Source organism: Ananas comosus, linkage group 17 (assembly GCF_001540865.1).
Source record: "Ananas comosus cultivar F153 linkage group 17, ASM154086v1, whole genome shotgun sequence".
Taxonomy (NCBI): domain Eukaryota; kingdom Viridiplantae; phylum Streptophyta; class Magnoliopsida; order Poales; family Bromeliaceae; genus Ananas; species Ananas comosus.
The window spans coordinates 8,924,634-8,940,907 of NC_033637.1; the positions used below are offsets into that span (position 1 = coordinate 8,924,634).

General features: G+C 37.9%; 1 protein-coding gene and 2 non-coding genes across 4 annotated transcripts in view; 1 reads left to right on the forward strand and 2 right to left on the reverse strand.

Moving 5' to 3' along the window:
• Positions 1–15,356, reverse strand: part of LOC109723101 (serine carboxypeptidase 1-like) — a 44,538-nt gene extending 29,182 nt beyond the window's left edge. The window contains exons 1-11 of one of the 2 annotated variants that reach the window (XM_020251318.1): positions 15,058–15,356; positions 14,793–14,938; positions 13,888–13,964; positions 13,647–13,769; positions 13,451–13,553; positions 13,331–13,368; positions 12,218–12,319; positions 11,960–12,040; positions 11,614–11,853; positions 4,143–4,208; positions 3,916–4,037 (exon numbers count right to left, since the gene is read on the reverse strand). In XM_020251318.1, the coding sequence (XP_020106907.1) occupies positions 3,916–4,037; positions 4,143–4,208; positions 11,614–11,853; positions 11,960–12,040; positions 12,218–12,319; positions 13,331–13,368; positions 13,451–13,553; positions 13,647–13,769; positions 13,888–13,964; positions 14,793–14,938; positions 15,058–15,200 (1,241 nt within the window). In that variant the 5' untranslated portion in view covers positions 15,201–15,356. The remainder of the gene's footprint in view (positions 1–3,915; positions 4,038–4,142; positions 4,209–11,613; positions 11,854–11,959; positions 12,041–12,217; positions 12,320–13,330; positions 13,369–13,450; positions 13,554–13,646; positions 13,770–13,887; positions 13,965–14,792; positions 14,939–15,057) is intronic. The other variant, XM_020251317.1, reaches the window with a different exon arrangement.
• TRNAS-GGA lies at positions 524–610 on the forward strand. Its single transcript has one exon. It is a non-coding gene; the product is annotated as a tRNA-Ser (tRNA).
• On the reverse strand, positions 1,815–1,887 carry TRNAT-UGU. The gene has a single exon. It is a non-coding gene; the product is annotated as a tRNA-Thr (tRNA).

Consider the following 16,274-nt stretch of genomic DNA (forward strand, 5'->3'; position numbering starts at 1 on the left):
CAAAAAGTAAGACAAATTCTAGGATTAGAAGAACTATTTCTATTGGACGAAATGATAAAGGAGTACCCGGAGACACATATACAAAAACTTCGTATAGGAATACACAAGGAAACGATACAATTGGTCAAACTAAATGGAGGGTTTATATAGATCAATTTACAATATGTATGTATATGATATATTAGATGTACATCTAATATAAATAGTAGACTAGTACATCGAAATAGCAGTCTAATTCTATTTCCTTTTTTCGCTACATCCACTCGATTTCGAGTAACCATACCTTCTGTTTGCATAACGTGTATACACCACGCCATACAATCGAAATATCAAAATCCATGGGACGATTCATAAATTTGGAATAGATCCGTGGGGTAGCTGATGAATGAGAGAAGTTTTTGTTGAGAAATATTAAATGGGAACGGAATTCTTTCTATGGAACTAGTGATCGGTCGTACCTGTACTGCAGTAATATGAATAACTCGCTATTCACTCAGTTTCTGGCCAATAATAAGATTATGTAGGAGAGATGGCCGAGTGGTTCAAGGCGTAGCATTGGAACTGCTATGTAGGCTTTTGTTTACCGAGGGTTCGAATCCCTCTCTTTCCGTTTCTGTTAATTCACCAACGTTATCGACCACGATGTATCAAATCAAATAACAATTGAAACCATTATTCCAGCAATAAGACCTTTATTTGATAGAAATTCTCTATTCCTAATTACTGTGGTTATAAAATAGGAAAGAGCAAAAAAGAAAAAAAAAAAATCCTACTGTTGATCCATTTGTGATAGGTGAAAAATGCGGATGGATTAAGGCCCTTAGATCTATTTAGTTCGGCGAAAAGGGGACAAAATTCTATGAACCTTTCTTTCTTAATTTTGTTAGGTTCAAGTCTGACGAGAATAATATTCTACGACTAACAACTCATTTATTTTCAAACCGATCCATTTACTATCTATTATTTGATTTACTAATCCTTTATATTGGAATGAGTCAATAGTCAAATGTTTTGGCAATTCCTCATGGGCGGATGAAGCAATAGAATTTTGAATCAGACCTTTTGATCCTTGGTTATCCTTCGCAGTAATAATATCTCGGGGTTTGCAACGATAACTTGGTATATCCACTATACGACCATTAACTAAAATATGTCTATGGTTAACTAATTGCCTGGCTCCGGGGATGGTCGAAGCCATACCCAATCGAAAAAGGATGTTATCCAAACGCATTTCAAGTAGTTGTAGTAAAACCTGACCCGTTGACCCTTTGGCTTTTCCAGCGATATGTACATATCTAAGTAATTGTCGCTCTGTCAGACCATAATGAAAACGCAATTTCTGTTTTTCTTCTAGACGAATACGATATTGCGATTTTTTCCCAGAACGCAATTGGTTTTTAAGATCACTTCCGGATCTAGGTCTTTTACTAGTTAGTCCTGGTAAAGCTCCCAGACGGCGTATTTTTTTAAAACGAGGTCCTCGGTAACGAGACATAAAGACTCCTTTTTTTTTTATTTTATTGAAATTTCATTTTACACAATAAATCTAAATTCAAACTGAACTAAAGGATAAACAAAGCAAAATCGACTGATGAAGTACTACAAAAAAAATGAATTGTATCAACATCTGGATTTTTTGTATATATATATAGGAAGTTGAGGCTCCGTTTGATGATTTGTTCTGTAGAGATCTAATTGCTCTAATCCATTTTTATTAATAGTTGCAAGTTACCACGACATAATAGATCGCTGATCCAGCATTTCATTTGAAGAAAAGGAGAGATTATCAATCTCGGAAAAATAGATAGAGAAAAAGCCGGCTATCGGAGTCGAACCGATGACCATCGCATTACAAATGCGATGCTCTAACCTCTGAGCTAAGCGGGCTCGCATAAGAGAAAAATAGCGTAAGAAATATTGTATAGGAATTCCGGAAAATGTCGGATCTTAGCTATTAATTTCATATGAACTAAACTAATTAATAGAGTTCTATAGCTAGAAGTTAGANAAATAAATAAAATAAAGTAGGGAAGGGTAACTAGTATCTATCCTTGTGTAATTATTTATATTTACACACCATTTGCCTTTTTCTTGCTTTATTCATATTTTGGTGGGGGAATTGAATTTAACAACAAACAAGGGGTTAAGCTTGCTTATCGTACTTTTATTGATTGAATAAACCGGGGTATTGATTGAATAAACCGGGGATTTTTTCTTTACCTTTTCCTTAATTTTTCCATTTCAATTTCTTAAATGTGTTGAACTACTTCAACAAGTCTACGTGTAAGATATCCAGCATCTGATGTTCGTACAGCAGTATCTACAACTCCTTTGCAGGCTCCGTAGATCTTATGTGTCGGGAGTACATTTCAGCATCACAAACCATTTTTCTTCCACACCGGAAGTCTCTTTCTGATACTTATGCTATGAAAGAAAGAGTACGAAAATGAAAAAAAAAAAGTATCATTTTTTACTTATTTGATCGTATCAAAAAGAAACTTTGGGATTGCTAAATCACAGACGAGATAAATATATATTCACTCGTGGGATCCGGGCGGTCCGGGGGGGACCACCACGGCTCCTCTTCTCTCTCGATACGTTCCTCAAAAAATCCAATTTGTGCTGATTCTTCCCCCAACTAACGAAGAGAATTCTTGTGGACCGAATAAAAAATGTGATATACAATTGGTCATATAATCAATCGAACACATGATGTTCCCTTCGATCTATTTCTTGATTTCCCCATGAATTCTCATTTTTTTTCTCAGATGATATCAGATAGGCCTGCTATGCCAAAAGCGAGAAAACCCCCATCCCTCTCTTTCCTTTTTACGTCCCCATGTCCCTCCCGTGTGGTGTGGCGACATAGGGACATAAAAAAGGAAATACCGTAATGAAAGGAACATAGGAGTTTGTCGCTAGGTATTTGACCAAATAGGATCGTCCAGTTCCTATAGAACCTATCACTAAAATACCCCTAGAAGGGGATAGGGCTAAGCGGAGCGAAAAGGGTTTTCCATGAGATGGGAAATGAAAACTATTAGCCCCACACGAGGTTTGTGAATAAGTGATTGTCTGATAATGAGCAAGGAATATCCGTCTTTCTGCTAAACAGGATCTATTGAACTCATAATTCATTAGATACTTTTTATGNAGGGGAGGAGGCTAGGTTAGCCGAAAGATGGTTATCGGTTCAAGGACGCAAGGTGACCTTGCTTTTTCAGGGTAAGAAGGGTTGATTTTTCAATAAGATCAATTATGTTCATTGCATAATAAGCTCCCTTGAAAAGCATTGGCGCACGTGTAAACGAGGTGCTCTACCTAACAGAGCTATAGCCCTTGTCATCTTTTCCAATGCGATCAAATAAAGTTGAGCTATAGCCCTTGTCATCTTTTCCAATGCGATAAAATAAAGTGACAGTGTCTATTTTTCTTTGATAAAGAGGTATTTCCATGGGTTTGCCTTGGTATCGTGTTCATACTGTCGTATTGAATGATCAAAAATTTCACCTAATTGGGCACGTCTAGCATATTTTTTCACAGTAGCAGGATCAGAATAACTTACTCTCATTTTTCAAATCCAAAAGTTTTTGAAGTTTGTAGGGGTTTGTAAGTTTTTTAAGATTTGTAGGGATATATGCTATTTAGGATAGTTTGTAGGGATATATAAGCTATTATCAATTAAAAGTATATACACTTACCAAGCTGCTATATGGTTTCTTCGGACCACCGTTACTACCTCAATTGAAAGTAATTGGGGTTTGAAAATTTTAGATAAATTTTCAAATTCAACAGGTTAGTACTGTTTCTTCACATTACAAACTAATCAAGTGTTAAACAAACAAATAAGTCATCAAATTTGTTCCACCATTAGTGTTTAGAGTTGGTAGTTAAACATTAATAAGTATAGCATACCTGTATATAAGTGCACGATAATCTTGAGCAGTGAGGTTCTTGTGATACTTGATCATGCTCCCAGCATCATGATCAAAGTCTATTTTATTTGTGCACAACTCCCAAGCCCCTATCAAGCTTCTCTAATATAAGCAAGTGAAAAAGTGAACAAGCAGATGAAATTAGTTTCTGAAGAATTGAAGCTTCGAAGTAGGAAAAACTCTAAACCTAAAACACCGTAATTATACCGGTTGCGCATGAATTGCTGATCTTACAGCTTCATTGTTCAGCCACGAAGTAGCAACTTCATCATCCTATGGTTAAACGGACATTGTGTTCATCAGTGTTATATATCCAATGGAAATAATAACACTAGCTAGGAAAAAGAATCATCCCAAGGCAAATTAAGCAGCACATACATAAAACTATTTTTGAATTTAAATGTATCTAAAATATAGCAGAGAAACAGTCTGGAAGACTTTTGTCATCTATAAATCTTCTCATAGTAACAAACAAATGAACATTGCAAACACTTCCAAGGCACAGATTATATAGCATCTGACTTTTGTCTTCCATTTCACCAGTGAATTACAACTTTCAGAGAGGACATAATTCTAAAACAAACTTCCTTTAAGCTAGTTTTTTCTCACAAACAAAAGAGCCAGAAAACAGAATTACAACATTGGTGGACAAAATTGGGTTAGCGGTAATGCTCACCATGGCAATTTAACGTATTGGAATAAAATGGTGCATCAAATTAAAAGAAGTTTGGGTGGCCTAAAGCTATTCAAAAGCCTTTAAACACTAGGACCACAGGGGATACTAGTCCAGTTAAACAGGATTTACTTTTCTTGAAGTAGTGTTTATATGGCACAAACAAATATGCATAGTGATCACCCATATTATCTACGACCCAATGGAGAAAAAAAAGGAGAATTAGAGGGAGTGGACTAGCAGGTCAAAACTGCATGGACATATTCATAGCCTTTCCTCTGTACCTTTTTGCTCTCATTTCTAAGCAGGCCAGTGTATCATCTTTAGCATGGCAGTCAGTTGTTAGGCCTCTCTATTTAATAAGAGCTTGACTTCTGTATAGATTTTGTAAACCGAAAAATTAATTTAGATATGAAAAGGTTGTATTGGCAACAATAGGCTTTCAAACATTAGTCCTTTTGTATTCGCTCTCAAGTATAGTTCTGCTATGAAATGGTTATAACTAAGGTTCCTCCATCATTTAAAGTGCATCAAGCAAGCTTGCAAGTAACAGCAATTTTGCCAGCCCTAGCCATATTTCTTGTAAAAGACTTGATATTAAGTAATCCGTATAAATATGGTGACAATCACAAGCCTATTTTGCGTCAATTTGAAGAATTTTTAGTTCCGAGGATAAAAGTTTCACGTGTTGCCTTACCTGGTAAATATATCTAAGGATCTGAAGGAGTAACCAACTAAAAGGAATTTAGCTACACAGCAAGAAATTTTATAAAAGGAACTTTGGAAACTTTATGTTAGGAACTTTGAAAATTCTTCAAATGTGCCCTATGAGATGCGAAGTCCGAGTTTGCCATCTCCTCATGTTTTATTTTGCAGGACGTGACAATTAATTGATATAATGTACATCAACATATAAAGCCTTCGCACTATGTAACCATGAAAAACATGACACTATAAATCGTCTGCTTTCTCAATAAATTCAATAGACATGGTGCTTCAATTATGCTAATTATTGACCGGCAAAGATATCCATGCCCTCTTTTGAAACAAGAAAATTTTATGGGCCAAATAAAAAATTACCATTATAACTTACAAAAGAAGGCACATACTTCAACAAAATTGTCTCTATTTTAATACATGCAAAATTTTGCCTACTTAAAATCAAACAAAGAAGTCTCATAGATATTAATTTAGTAAGTCATCAACAATAAGAAAAGATTTGGTAACCGTTAAGTGATAGATGATACTAAACTCATAGCTACATAAAGAAAGAAACCTATAGCGACCTCAATTATTTGATGTATGGGTATTTTACATTATGATCCCCAATCTCATTACCAACTTTTCCTTATAAGGGAATGTGATGAAACCAAAACTCCCAAAAATCCATGAAGGGAAACTAAGGTCTATCTGGTTTTCCGGCTATAAAGGATCAGAATTTGACAACACTCCTCCAAGCTACAACTCAAAGAGTTACTTAACATTATACCACAGCCAAAAATATAAAGTTCCTCTGAAAAAGTAATGATGAAGAAACTAAGTAGAATATTGCAACCTTTAAAAGATTCAAGATCTGAATCTAAATTGGAATAACAGGACTGGAAGAGTAAAAAAATTAAAATATCCTTGGAAAAGTTGGATAAAAGCCCACACAACCCCTCTAGAGTTCATTCATATATATAATGTACATGTATGACTCAGTTACAGTCAAGCCAACTGTGCCAGCTGTATACAACTAGATCGAATAATAAAGAACCATCTAATTAATAGCACTAAATACACAAAACCCTAACTACGCTAACAATCCTATTTCATGAGAAGTTAATATTGCATTTTTTTTAAATGCCTTCAAAAGCAAATGACCAGATACTTGTGAAGTGACCTCCTCCATGATTTTAAGAATAGGTTTTAGCAAGGTTTAAAGTGCCGCTGTAATACACTGAACTTTAGCAAATTGCAAGGTTCGAATGTTTGATCTGCGTTCTGAGTTTTTCCAGATATTCTGGAGGGTCGTTGACTGTGTTCCAACCTATGATTCGCAGCTTGAGGAGTGAGGATTAAAACTTAGCACCAAACCTCTGAATTGCAGGAATTGGGGCTGCTCTCGGGTTGAGCTCTGCAAAGCAGAGTACCGGTACTGTATCGGCTGAGTACCGGTACTGGACCTGGTACCGGTACGGCATTGCGATGGTACCGGTACGCAGTGTGTTTTCTCGCCAACCCGAGGCTCTGGTTTGCGCGTGCTGCTGCCTGGTACCGGTACTCCAGCTCGTGTCACTAGTACGCAGTGCCAACCGCAGACAGCATGTTTTTGAGGGATCTTTTTGTAATTGTTGCTACACTATATATTTTCCCACACCCTTTGGCTGGGGCTTTTGTGCTGCAACAGAAAAGGAGGAGAGGTAGGGTTCCCCTCCGATTTTCCTTGATTTCCCTCTCTTTTTGCTTGGGATTTAGGAGATTGATCTCTCCCTTTGCTCTATTTTGCATCTTGTTGACCTTTCCACCATGGGAAAAGCTTTGGGGCTTGGATTGAAGCTTGTTGGAGGAGAGATCTTCAACCCTAGCTTGTCTCTAGCTTGGTTTGGGGCTTCTAAAGAGGTTAGTAACCTTAATCTCCCATTTGATTCATGTTTTAGTGGATTTCTTGAGATGAAACCTGGAATGAGAAATCTAGGGTTTTATTTGGAGGTTTTTGATTTGTGGCTTTTGGGACTTAATTGATAGATGTAGAACCTTCATTTAGGTTGGAATAGAAGTACTCTAGCTTCCATTTGGCATTTGAGAGGATTTTCTACCATTTGAGTTGAGTTTTGACCTAATGTTGGGTTGGTTAAAGATAGACTCATGGGATTTTCATTCATGTCGTCTAACCCTCATAGAATTTTCTTTAGGGAGCTAGAAGACTAGTGGGCACCTTCATTCGCGCAAACGAAAGGGTTGCAAGGAGTTCTTGATGGGTTTGACCACCGAAATGGTTGAACTCCCCCTATGTTATATTCTTTATTGTAAAATAGAAAATCATGCATATTCATGCTAGATAGAGTATATGTGAATTTTAGAATCCTTAAAAGGCATATGTTATGTATCATGAAATTTTACCTCTATGTAGTAAAGAGATAGGTACATAGTAACCATGCAAGTGAATAGCATTCTTATATGTGGCTTGGAATCATGTTTCATGTAGTGAAAATGACAAGTATAACATGCTCTTGGACATAGAACTCATGTTTCACACAGGAGAAGATATAATGTCATAAAGTGGCGTTAGACCTAGTAAACGGTTGAACCTTTACATTGTGACATAGAACTAGACCATTGGGTTGCTAGTGACTTATACCACGTTTGAGACATGATGACTGCGTACTTGAGATGATGACCATGCTTGCTTGCCATTTGTGCTCGTTCGCACATGCTTGTGAGGGTCGCTCCCCACAAGCCGGCACTCCGAAGTTGGCTTACGCGACATAAGCTCGCTCGTGTGGAATTGGGTAGCCTACTGGGCCGGGTGGGATAGACTCATTCCTAGAGTAGGAATATTGAACTACCACGGGCAATTAGGCGGCACAAGCCGGACTACACTTGTGTAGACCCCTAAGTGAGAATGGAAAATGACATTTGACAATAAGTGACAATTACTACTTGATAGTAGGTATTGGTTGGACCTCTAAGTGCACTTGTTGGACATAGTAGTATACCGTTAATCATGTTTAATGTATAATAGTATACTTGTTATTCATGTTTGGTGCATATTATATACCTGTTGGACATGTTTAGAACATACTAGTATGCTCATTGGATATACTCATTCATGATAGATTAGATGTACTTCATGTTGACATCATGCTATATTGAGGCATAGTAGCGTAGCAAGTTTAATACCTGTTGAATATACATGCTGTTTATTTTAGTTTCATATCTCTACTTATGCCTTTATAACCTAGTGGTGCATTTCGCTGAGGTCGGCGGCTTACCCATTGGGAACTATTGTCTAATAGTTCTCACACCCTCTGTTTTGTTGTTTTTGTTACAGAGCCTTCCATCCCAGGAGAGGCTAGGGACCGCGGCAAGGGTGTCGCGACTAGCTAGTTAGTGAGGAGCTTTGTTACTAGGTGGTCTTTCTCTCTATTTTTGTATTTGATGTAAAGAGTGAGAGTGTTGGATCCATGTATAGAGACCACCATTTTGTGTATCTAGCTCTTGTATTTGAGATCTTATGATGTACCTACTTTATGGTTTATATTAGTGGATTAGTTCTTTTATATATCTCCTTGTTTAGAATCTAGTTGTTGTATGCTCTAATATCTCTAGATACTCGTTTATTGTTGTTTTATTTATCGCCTTGTTGTAGAAGCCTTATATGTGTAGGCATATGGCGGGTCTGGACACGCACCGAACTGGCTTCTGCTGGGTCCCGGGGCGTGACAACCACCCTATGCCGTAGGGCACAGGGCGGCACATACCATGCCACCAAGAAAGTGGCACGGTACAAGGGGTGTCTCGCACCCCCCTCCGTGCCACGGCACGCGGTGCCAAGCTGCAAGAGACAGAGCGGCATAGCGCAGTGTGTCGCGGCAAAGTGTTGGCACGGCACTATGCTATTTTTTTTTTCTTTTCTTTTTTTTTGCTTTTTTTTTTTTCTTTTTGTTTTGTTCTTTGGGATATTCGAAGTATTCTGGGTATCCCACACCTTCCCAAAGAAATTGCAAATCAAAAATTTACGTATTAGGTAAGTCAAAAAATTATAATTTAATTTTTTTTGTTTATCAATATACGGAAAAAAAGATTTGTCCAAATTCTTCGCTTCCACCACAGACATTTATTTTTTCTTCACAAATTATTTTATCAAAATTTGTCGCACCACGAAATTTTTTGCGAATTCAGGGAACAAAATCGAACTCAATAAACAAATTTTGAGGCACGTCAAACATAAAATTTTATTTTTGCGCTAGAAAATTGAAAATACTACTAAAATTAAAAGCTAAATTAAATCAATTAAATACTTAAATATTTATTTATTTGTCATATAATTTATTGCTTAATTTTTTTGATAGATCTACTAATTTTTTGAAAATATTAATTAAAAAATAATTTTTCAAATACTTTTTAAAATAATTTTTCAAATAATTTTTAAAATTGTTTTTTTGTATTTTATAAAAAAAAGACTGTAATATGGTCAAAAGAAAAAAAAAGAAAACACGATGTCTTTGCATTTTAAAATTTCTAACTTATAAAAATTTCTTTTCTGCATCAGGTATAGTTGTACTTTACATACAAAAAAACTTACAAATATGTTAATTGATGAGTATAGCAAATATTCATAATTATTTGATTAAATCTTTCAAAATAACATTATAAGAATTTATTGGAACTAAAAAAACTGAAATAAATCCGTACCAAAGTGTGTCAGTAGGAGGTCATGCATATTCATCGGCACACAAGCGTACCATGTGTCGGCACGGAAGCATGCCGGTGCCGTACCGTGCCAAACAGGCAGCAGCACGCCCCCGTGCCACGGCACTTTAAACCTTGGGTTTTAGTTTCAATGAGGTTTTACCATAGAGAGGATTTTGTTTTCTCTCATAATATTCACTAACAGATGAAACAAAAAATTGTCTACTTACTTCGACCTCAAAAGAATAAGAAATAGAGTACGAACAGAAATAAGGATCATTCTAGTACAAACCGTGCAGGGAACTGAGCTACTTCCAAGTTCTGGCCATGTTGGAACGCGTCCATCTCTTACTGGAGCTCTGAGTGGCCAAGCACGCCCAAACATTCTTTTCCTAACAGGTAAAGGCCTATCAGTTTCACCAAGTTTTCTGAAACTTGAAGGCAACCTACTGTCCTCAGACAAAACTTCTCTGACTTCTGGACTATGGAAGCAGGGCTCGAGGATATCATAGATATTTAGATTATCGAGTTCCTGAACATGTAATGATATGTTCACATATCAAGAAGTAGAAAGGAAAAAAAAAAAAAAAGTTGTCACTTGACAACAGAAGATTATTTACATGAAAAGAAAATCTTACCCAATCAACTTTGCTTAGCAGGACCAGACAGTTGTTATTGACTGGATTCCAGTAGCTTCCATTACAGGCAGAGTAGACCTCCTATAATTGCCAATGCAGAATAACAGCATAAGTTAGGAGTTCCTGATTTTCTTCAACATCTTATAATGACTAATTTGTTTCAATAACAAATTATACTGCAATCACATCTTCAAAGAATGTTACATGACCATTTTATTTTGAAAATCAATTTACATGACATTCAATCACAAAGAATACCTGAAACAGATCATTTGATATTAAACCCATTCCATGTGCAAATGGAACAAGAGCATCACCATCAAAAACGGTGTCACTGACTCCATTCCCCACCATATAGCCCTGTGTAGAATTGTACAAATCAAACCAAGAATTTATAAGCCCCCACAAGTGGTTCCTGTACACCACCTTGCAACCTAATTTTTGGTAAAAGAAAGCACCTCATAAACATACATATAGATACATATATATACATATATATATATATATATATATATATATATACTAGTATAGTAACCCCTGCGATGCGACGGGTAGATAATTAGAGGAAAAAATAAAAAATGACGACAAAGGAAGAGAANAAATATTCATAATTATTTGATTAAATCTTTCAAAATAACATTATAAGAATTTATTGGAACTAAAAAAACTGAAATAAATCCGTACCAAAGTGTGTCAGTAGGAGGTCATGCATATTCATCGGCACACAAGCGTACCATGTGTCGGCACGGAAGCATGCCGGTGCCGTACCGTGCCAAACAGGCAGCAGCACGCCCCCGTGCCACGGCACTTTAAACCTTGGGTTTTAGTTTCAATGAGGTTTTACCATAGAGAGGATTTTGTTTTCTCTCATAATATTCACTAACAGATGAAACAAAAAATTGTCTACTTACTTCGACCTCAAAAGAATAAGAAATAGAGTACGAACAGAAATAAGGATCATTCTAGTACAAACCGTGCAGGGAACTGAGCTACTTCCAAGTTCTGGCCATGTTGGAACGCGTCCATCTCTTACTGGAGCTCTGAGTGGCCAAGCACGCCCAAACATTCTTTTCCTAACAGGTAAAGGCCTATCAGTTTCACCAAGTTTTCTGAAACTTGAAGGCAACCTACTGTCCTCAGACAAAACTTCTCTGACTTCTGGACTATGGAAGCAGGGCTCGAGGATATCATAGATATTTAGATTATCGAGTTCCTGAACATGTAATGATATGTTCACATATCAAGAAGTAGAAAGGAAAAAAAAAAAAAAAGTTGTCACTTGACAACAGAAGATTATTTACATGAAAAGAAAATCTTACCCAATCAACTTTGCTTAGCAGGACCAGACAGTTGTTATTGACTGGATTCCAGTAGCTTCCATTACAGGCAGAGTAGACCTCCTATAATTGGCAATGCAGAATAACAGCATAAGTTAGGAGTTCCTGATTTTCTTCGACATCTTATAATGACTAATTTGTTTCAATAACAAATTATACTGCAATCACATCTTCAAAGAATGTTACATGACCATTTTATTTTGAAAATCAATTTACATGACATTCAATCACAAAGAATACCTGAAACAGATCATTTGATATTAAACCCATTCCATGTGCAAATGGAACAAGAGCATCACCATCAAAAACGGTGTCACTGACTCCATTCCCCACCATATAGCCCTGTGTAGAATTGTACAAATCAAACCAAGAATTTATAAGCCCCCACAAGTGGTTCCTGTACACCACCTTGCAACCTAATTTTTGGTAAAAGAAAGCACCTCATAAACATACATATAGATACATATATATACATATATATATATATATATATATATATATATATACTAGTATAGTAACCCCTGCGATGCGACGGGTAGATAATTAGAGGAAAAAATAAAAAATGACGACAAAGGAAGAGAAAATGGCAATGAAAGAAACGACGATAAGGGTGAGATTCATCTTGCCAATGAAAGAAACTAAGGAAGAGGAAGAACAATTCGGCTCAATGGAGAGGTGTGACCCGGTTCGGTTCACGCAAAAAAAAAAGAGGTTGACCTGGCTCGATTCAAGTAAAGAGAGAGAGAAATCAGGTTTATTTCAAGCAAAGAAAGAGAAAAACATGTAGAAGACTTTAGCCGGTTCGGGAGAGCCCACACTTAACAATAATTAGTTCGGTTCAAGCAAAGAAAGAGGAAAATCCGGTCCGATTCAAGCAAAGAAAGAAGAAAACATGTGGAGGATGTAAGCCGATTCTAGTTAGAGCCCGCACTCAACAATGAAGAACATGTTGCCATATGACAAACTTAAGAGGGGTAATTTATAGGTATAGAGGTATAGATGTAGATATGAGCCCAGCTAGGGTGCTCCAGGAAGCACCACTCTTCCAACTTGTTAACCCTTGGATCAACCCCTTAGCCCATGGATCATTACTATTCCACCTAGCAGCACTAAACCCTAGGTGGACTAGTCTTGATCCAAGGGCTTTGAAAGGGCTTTACCCCTTAGCCCATGGATCATTACTATTCCACCTAGCAGCACTAACCCCTAGGTGGACTAGTCTTGATCGAAGGGCTTCGAAAGGTCAAAGCCCCTGATCCAAGGGCCAAAAAGTTGGAAGCACCAACTCCTTGGTGCTTCCGGAAGCATTACAGCTGGGTTCTATATATATATATATATATATAAACATCTGACCTTGAAATTGAGAGTGGGTTTTGCTCCTTCTTGGATCCCTATAGGAAATACAGTCAATACATGGAACCTGAATAATGCACCAAACGCCGCACTATAATCATATTATGGGGGCATTTGTACCTTTGACAACTTCATATGAAAGAGTGGGAACATAAACTCCAGCATATGACTCCCCAGAAATATAAAATGGATTTGCAAGAAACTCTGGGTACTGCTCAAACCACTGCATACCAAAAATCAACATAAATATCAAAATAATTCTTTACAGCAATGACATTTCATTTGTCTTCAAAAGCAGCTCTATTTAAGGAGATACCTTAAGGAGAAATGTATGTGAATCAGAAGCAGTCTTAAGATCTCCAGTAGCATAATCTGATGAATTATTCGAGTACGACAGTCCAACACCAGCAGGAGAGTCCAAATAGATAATATTAGAAACCTGAATTGTACACCTAAACAATCTCATCAGTTGGCAAAATATTAATGGCTTGATTACAAATTACTAGAATTTTAATCAGCAGCGAGCAGTAAACAAATTTTTCGTTGACAAAACATGCCTTAGACCAGCTATACGGATTGAGATGTAGCTTCGGGAGGCTTCCAGGTACTCCTCCAGACTCAAAATTAAAAGGGCCTGGCAGATAATTTAAGCAAACTCTTATGAAATGTATGTGATACATCAACCTAAATATCAACTTTGGCTCATATATATTTGAATATGATGCAACCTAAAAAGGCATTCCGGATCAATTCCGAATTTCTAATTTGACTATGAACAATCAACTAACAAGAATGACCTAGAAATATATCCATCGGCTAAATCAAATTCACCAGCATAAAGATAACCAACTGTAGAATATGCTTAATTTGGAAAGAAAAGGGCATAAATAAGTTCAACAGAGGCTAAGCTCAACAGAGGCCACAAGTGATCTACGTGTTGCTGACAATTAAAAAAATCTTTGTATTCGTAACTAGAAATATAACACAGAAATAACAGATATATAATCAGAAATATGAACCATGTCGCACGTACCGACAGAAAAGGTAACGGGAAAGACAATTAAGAGAAATTTATTCTATTAAATGTTGGATGGAGGAATTGAAATCTAAACCTCTCTAAACCGAGAAGAAGAAGGCGTAGGACGGAGAAAAAAAAATTATATGGAGAGCCCAACAATGCCTTCTCACAGCGAGAAAGCCTAATCCACTATTTATCAAGCGCGACGCTTGAAACATCTTCTTAAAACAAGATGGATTAGATCATCGACTGTGGAGAGGCTCTCATATATATATATATATATATATATATATATATATATATATATAAAGGTTTATCTGAAAAGAAACAGCCCAACAATTGATTAGAAAATGAAAAAAAGAAAATAAAGGCGTAAAAATTACAGAGCTTGTAAACCGAAAACTCACATTCACTTATCACAGGTAAATTAACAGAACTGGTTACCGTGCTCGTAAACGAAACCATCAAAGCTGGAGCAACCCGGGCCACCATTGAGCCACAACACAACAGGATCCTGGGCCGGGTTCCGCTCCGAGACCACAAAGTAGTAGAAGAGGTTCCTCCCATGCTCCTCGTCCACAGTAGTATACCTTAATTTTTTTTAAAAATCAAAATAAAATAAAATAAAATAAAATATCAAGTACAGTTAAACTGGAGAAGAATAGTTAAAATGCGTATGTACATGATGATGGGTTCATTTTTGATGTACCCGGAATAGTGTTTGGATGGGAATGAGCCGTCGAACCCGGGGAGGTGGGTGATCAAGGCGCTCTCCGGAGCGGCGGCAATGGAGGAGAGGATACTAAGGAGAAGTAGGACGGAGATGGTAAGAGTTGCCGTGGACGCTTCCATATTCGATCGGGATCGGAGCAGAGGAGGGATAAGGGGGAGAAGATGAGACACAACACGAGGAGTACTGTCAGATCTCCAACAAAGGAAACGGAGAGACGTAAAAGGAGAGGTAGTGGCTAGTGAGTTGGGGGCAAAAGCAACAACGAAATGACGATGACTTTTATTATTAGTGAAGAAGAAGAAAGAAGTTGGCTGCGGACTGCGGTTGGAAAAAGAAGGGCTTTTTTTGCAAATAGTCCCCTAACAAATTTTATTTGTAAAAATAGTCTTGTCCAAAATTTATTTGCAAAAATGGCCTGGTTCTGCCACGCCAGCGCCACGTCAGCGCCACGCGGGCAGGGCCTGGGTCAGGTATTCTAGTTGAACACGGTGATTCGTTCACCGTGTCTAAACACGGTGAACCAATCACCGTGTTCAATAGGAATCGGTATTTCTATTGAACACGGTGAACCAATCACCGTGTCTAGGCTCAGTAATTGGTTCACCGTGTTCGATAGAAAATGGTATTTCTATTGAACACGGTGAACCATTCACCGTGTCTAGACACGGTGAACTATTCACCGTGTTCTCTTTGAATACACACACTGTCTCGATCTCTGTCTCTAAATGCAATTCTATTGGACACGGTGAATGGTTCACCGTGTCCAGCAAACCACTCTAGACACAGTGAACCATTCACCGTGTTCTCTTTGAATACACACCCCCACCACCCCCGAACTCTGTCTCGATCTCTCTCTCTCTCGCTCTCTTCCTCTTGCTCTCTCTCTCTCTGGCTGATGCCGCCGCCGCCGCCGCCGCCGCCGCCGCCGCCGCCGCCGCCGCCGCCGCCGCCGCCGCCGCCCTTTGTTGCCCGAGGTAGCTTCATTCCTCGTTCTCCCTAGCCCTAGAAGCTTCTCTCTCTCTCTCTCTCTCGATCTCTCTCTCTCTCGCTCTCTTCCTCTTGCTCTCTCTCTCTCTGGCTGATGCCGCCGCCGCCGCCGCCGCCGCCGCCGCCGCCGCCCTTTGTTGCCCGAGGTAGCTTCATTCCTCGTTCTCCCTAGCCCTAGAAGCTTCTCTCTCTCTCTCTCTCTCTCT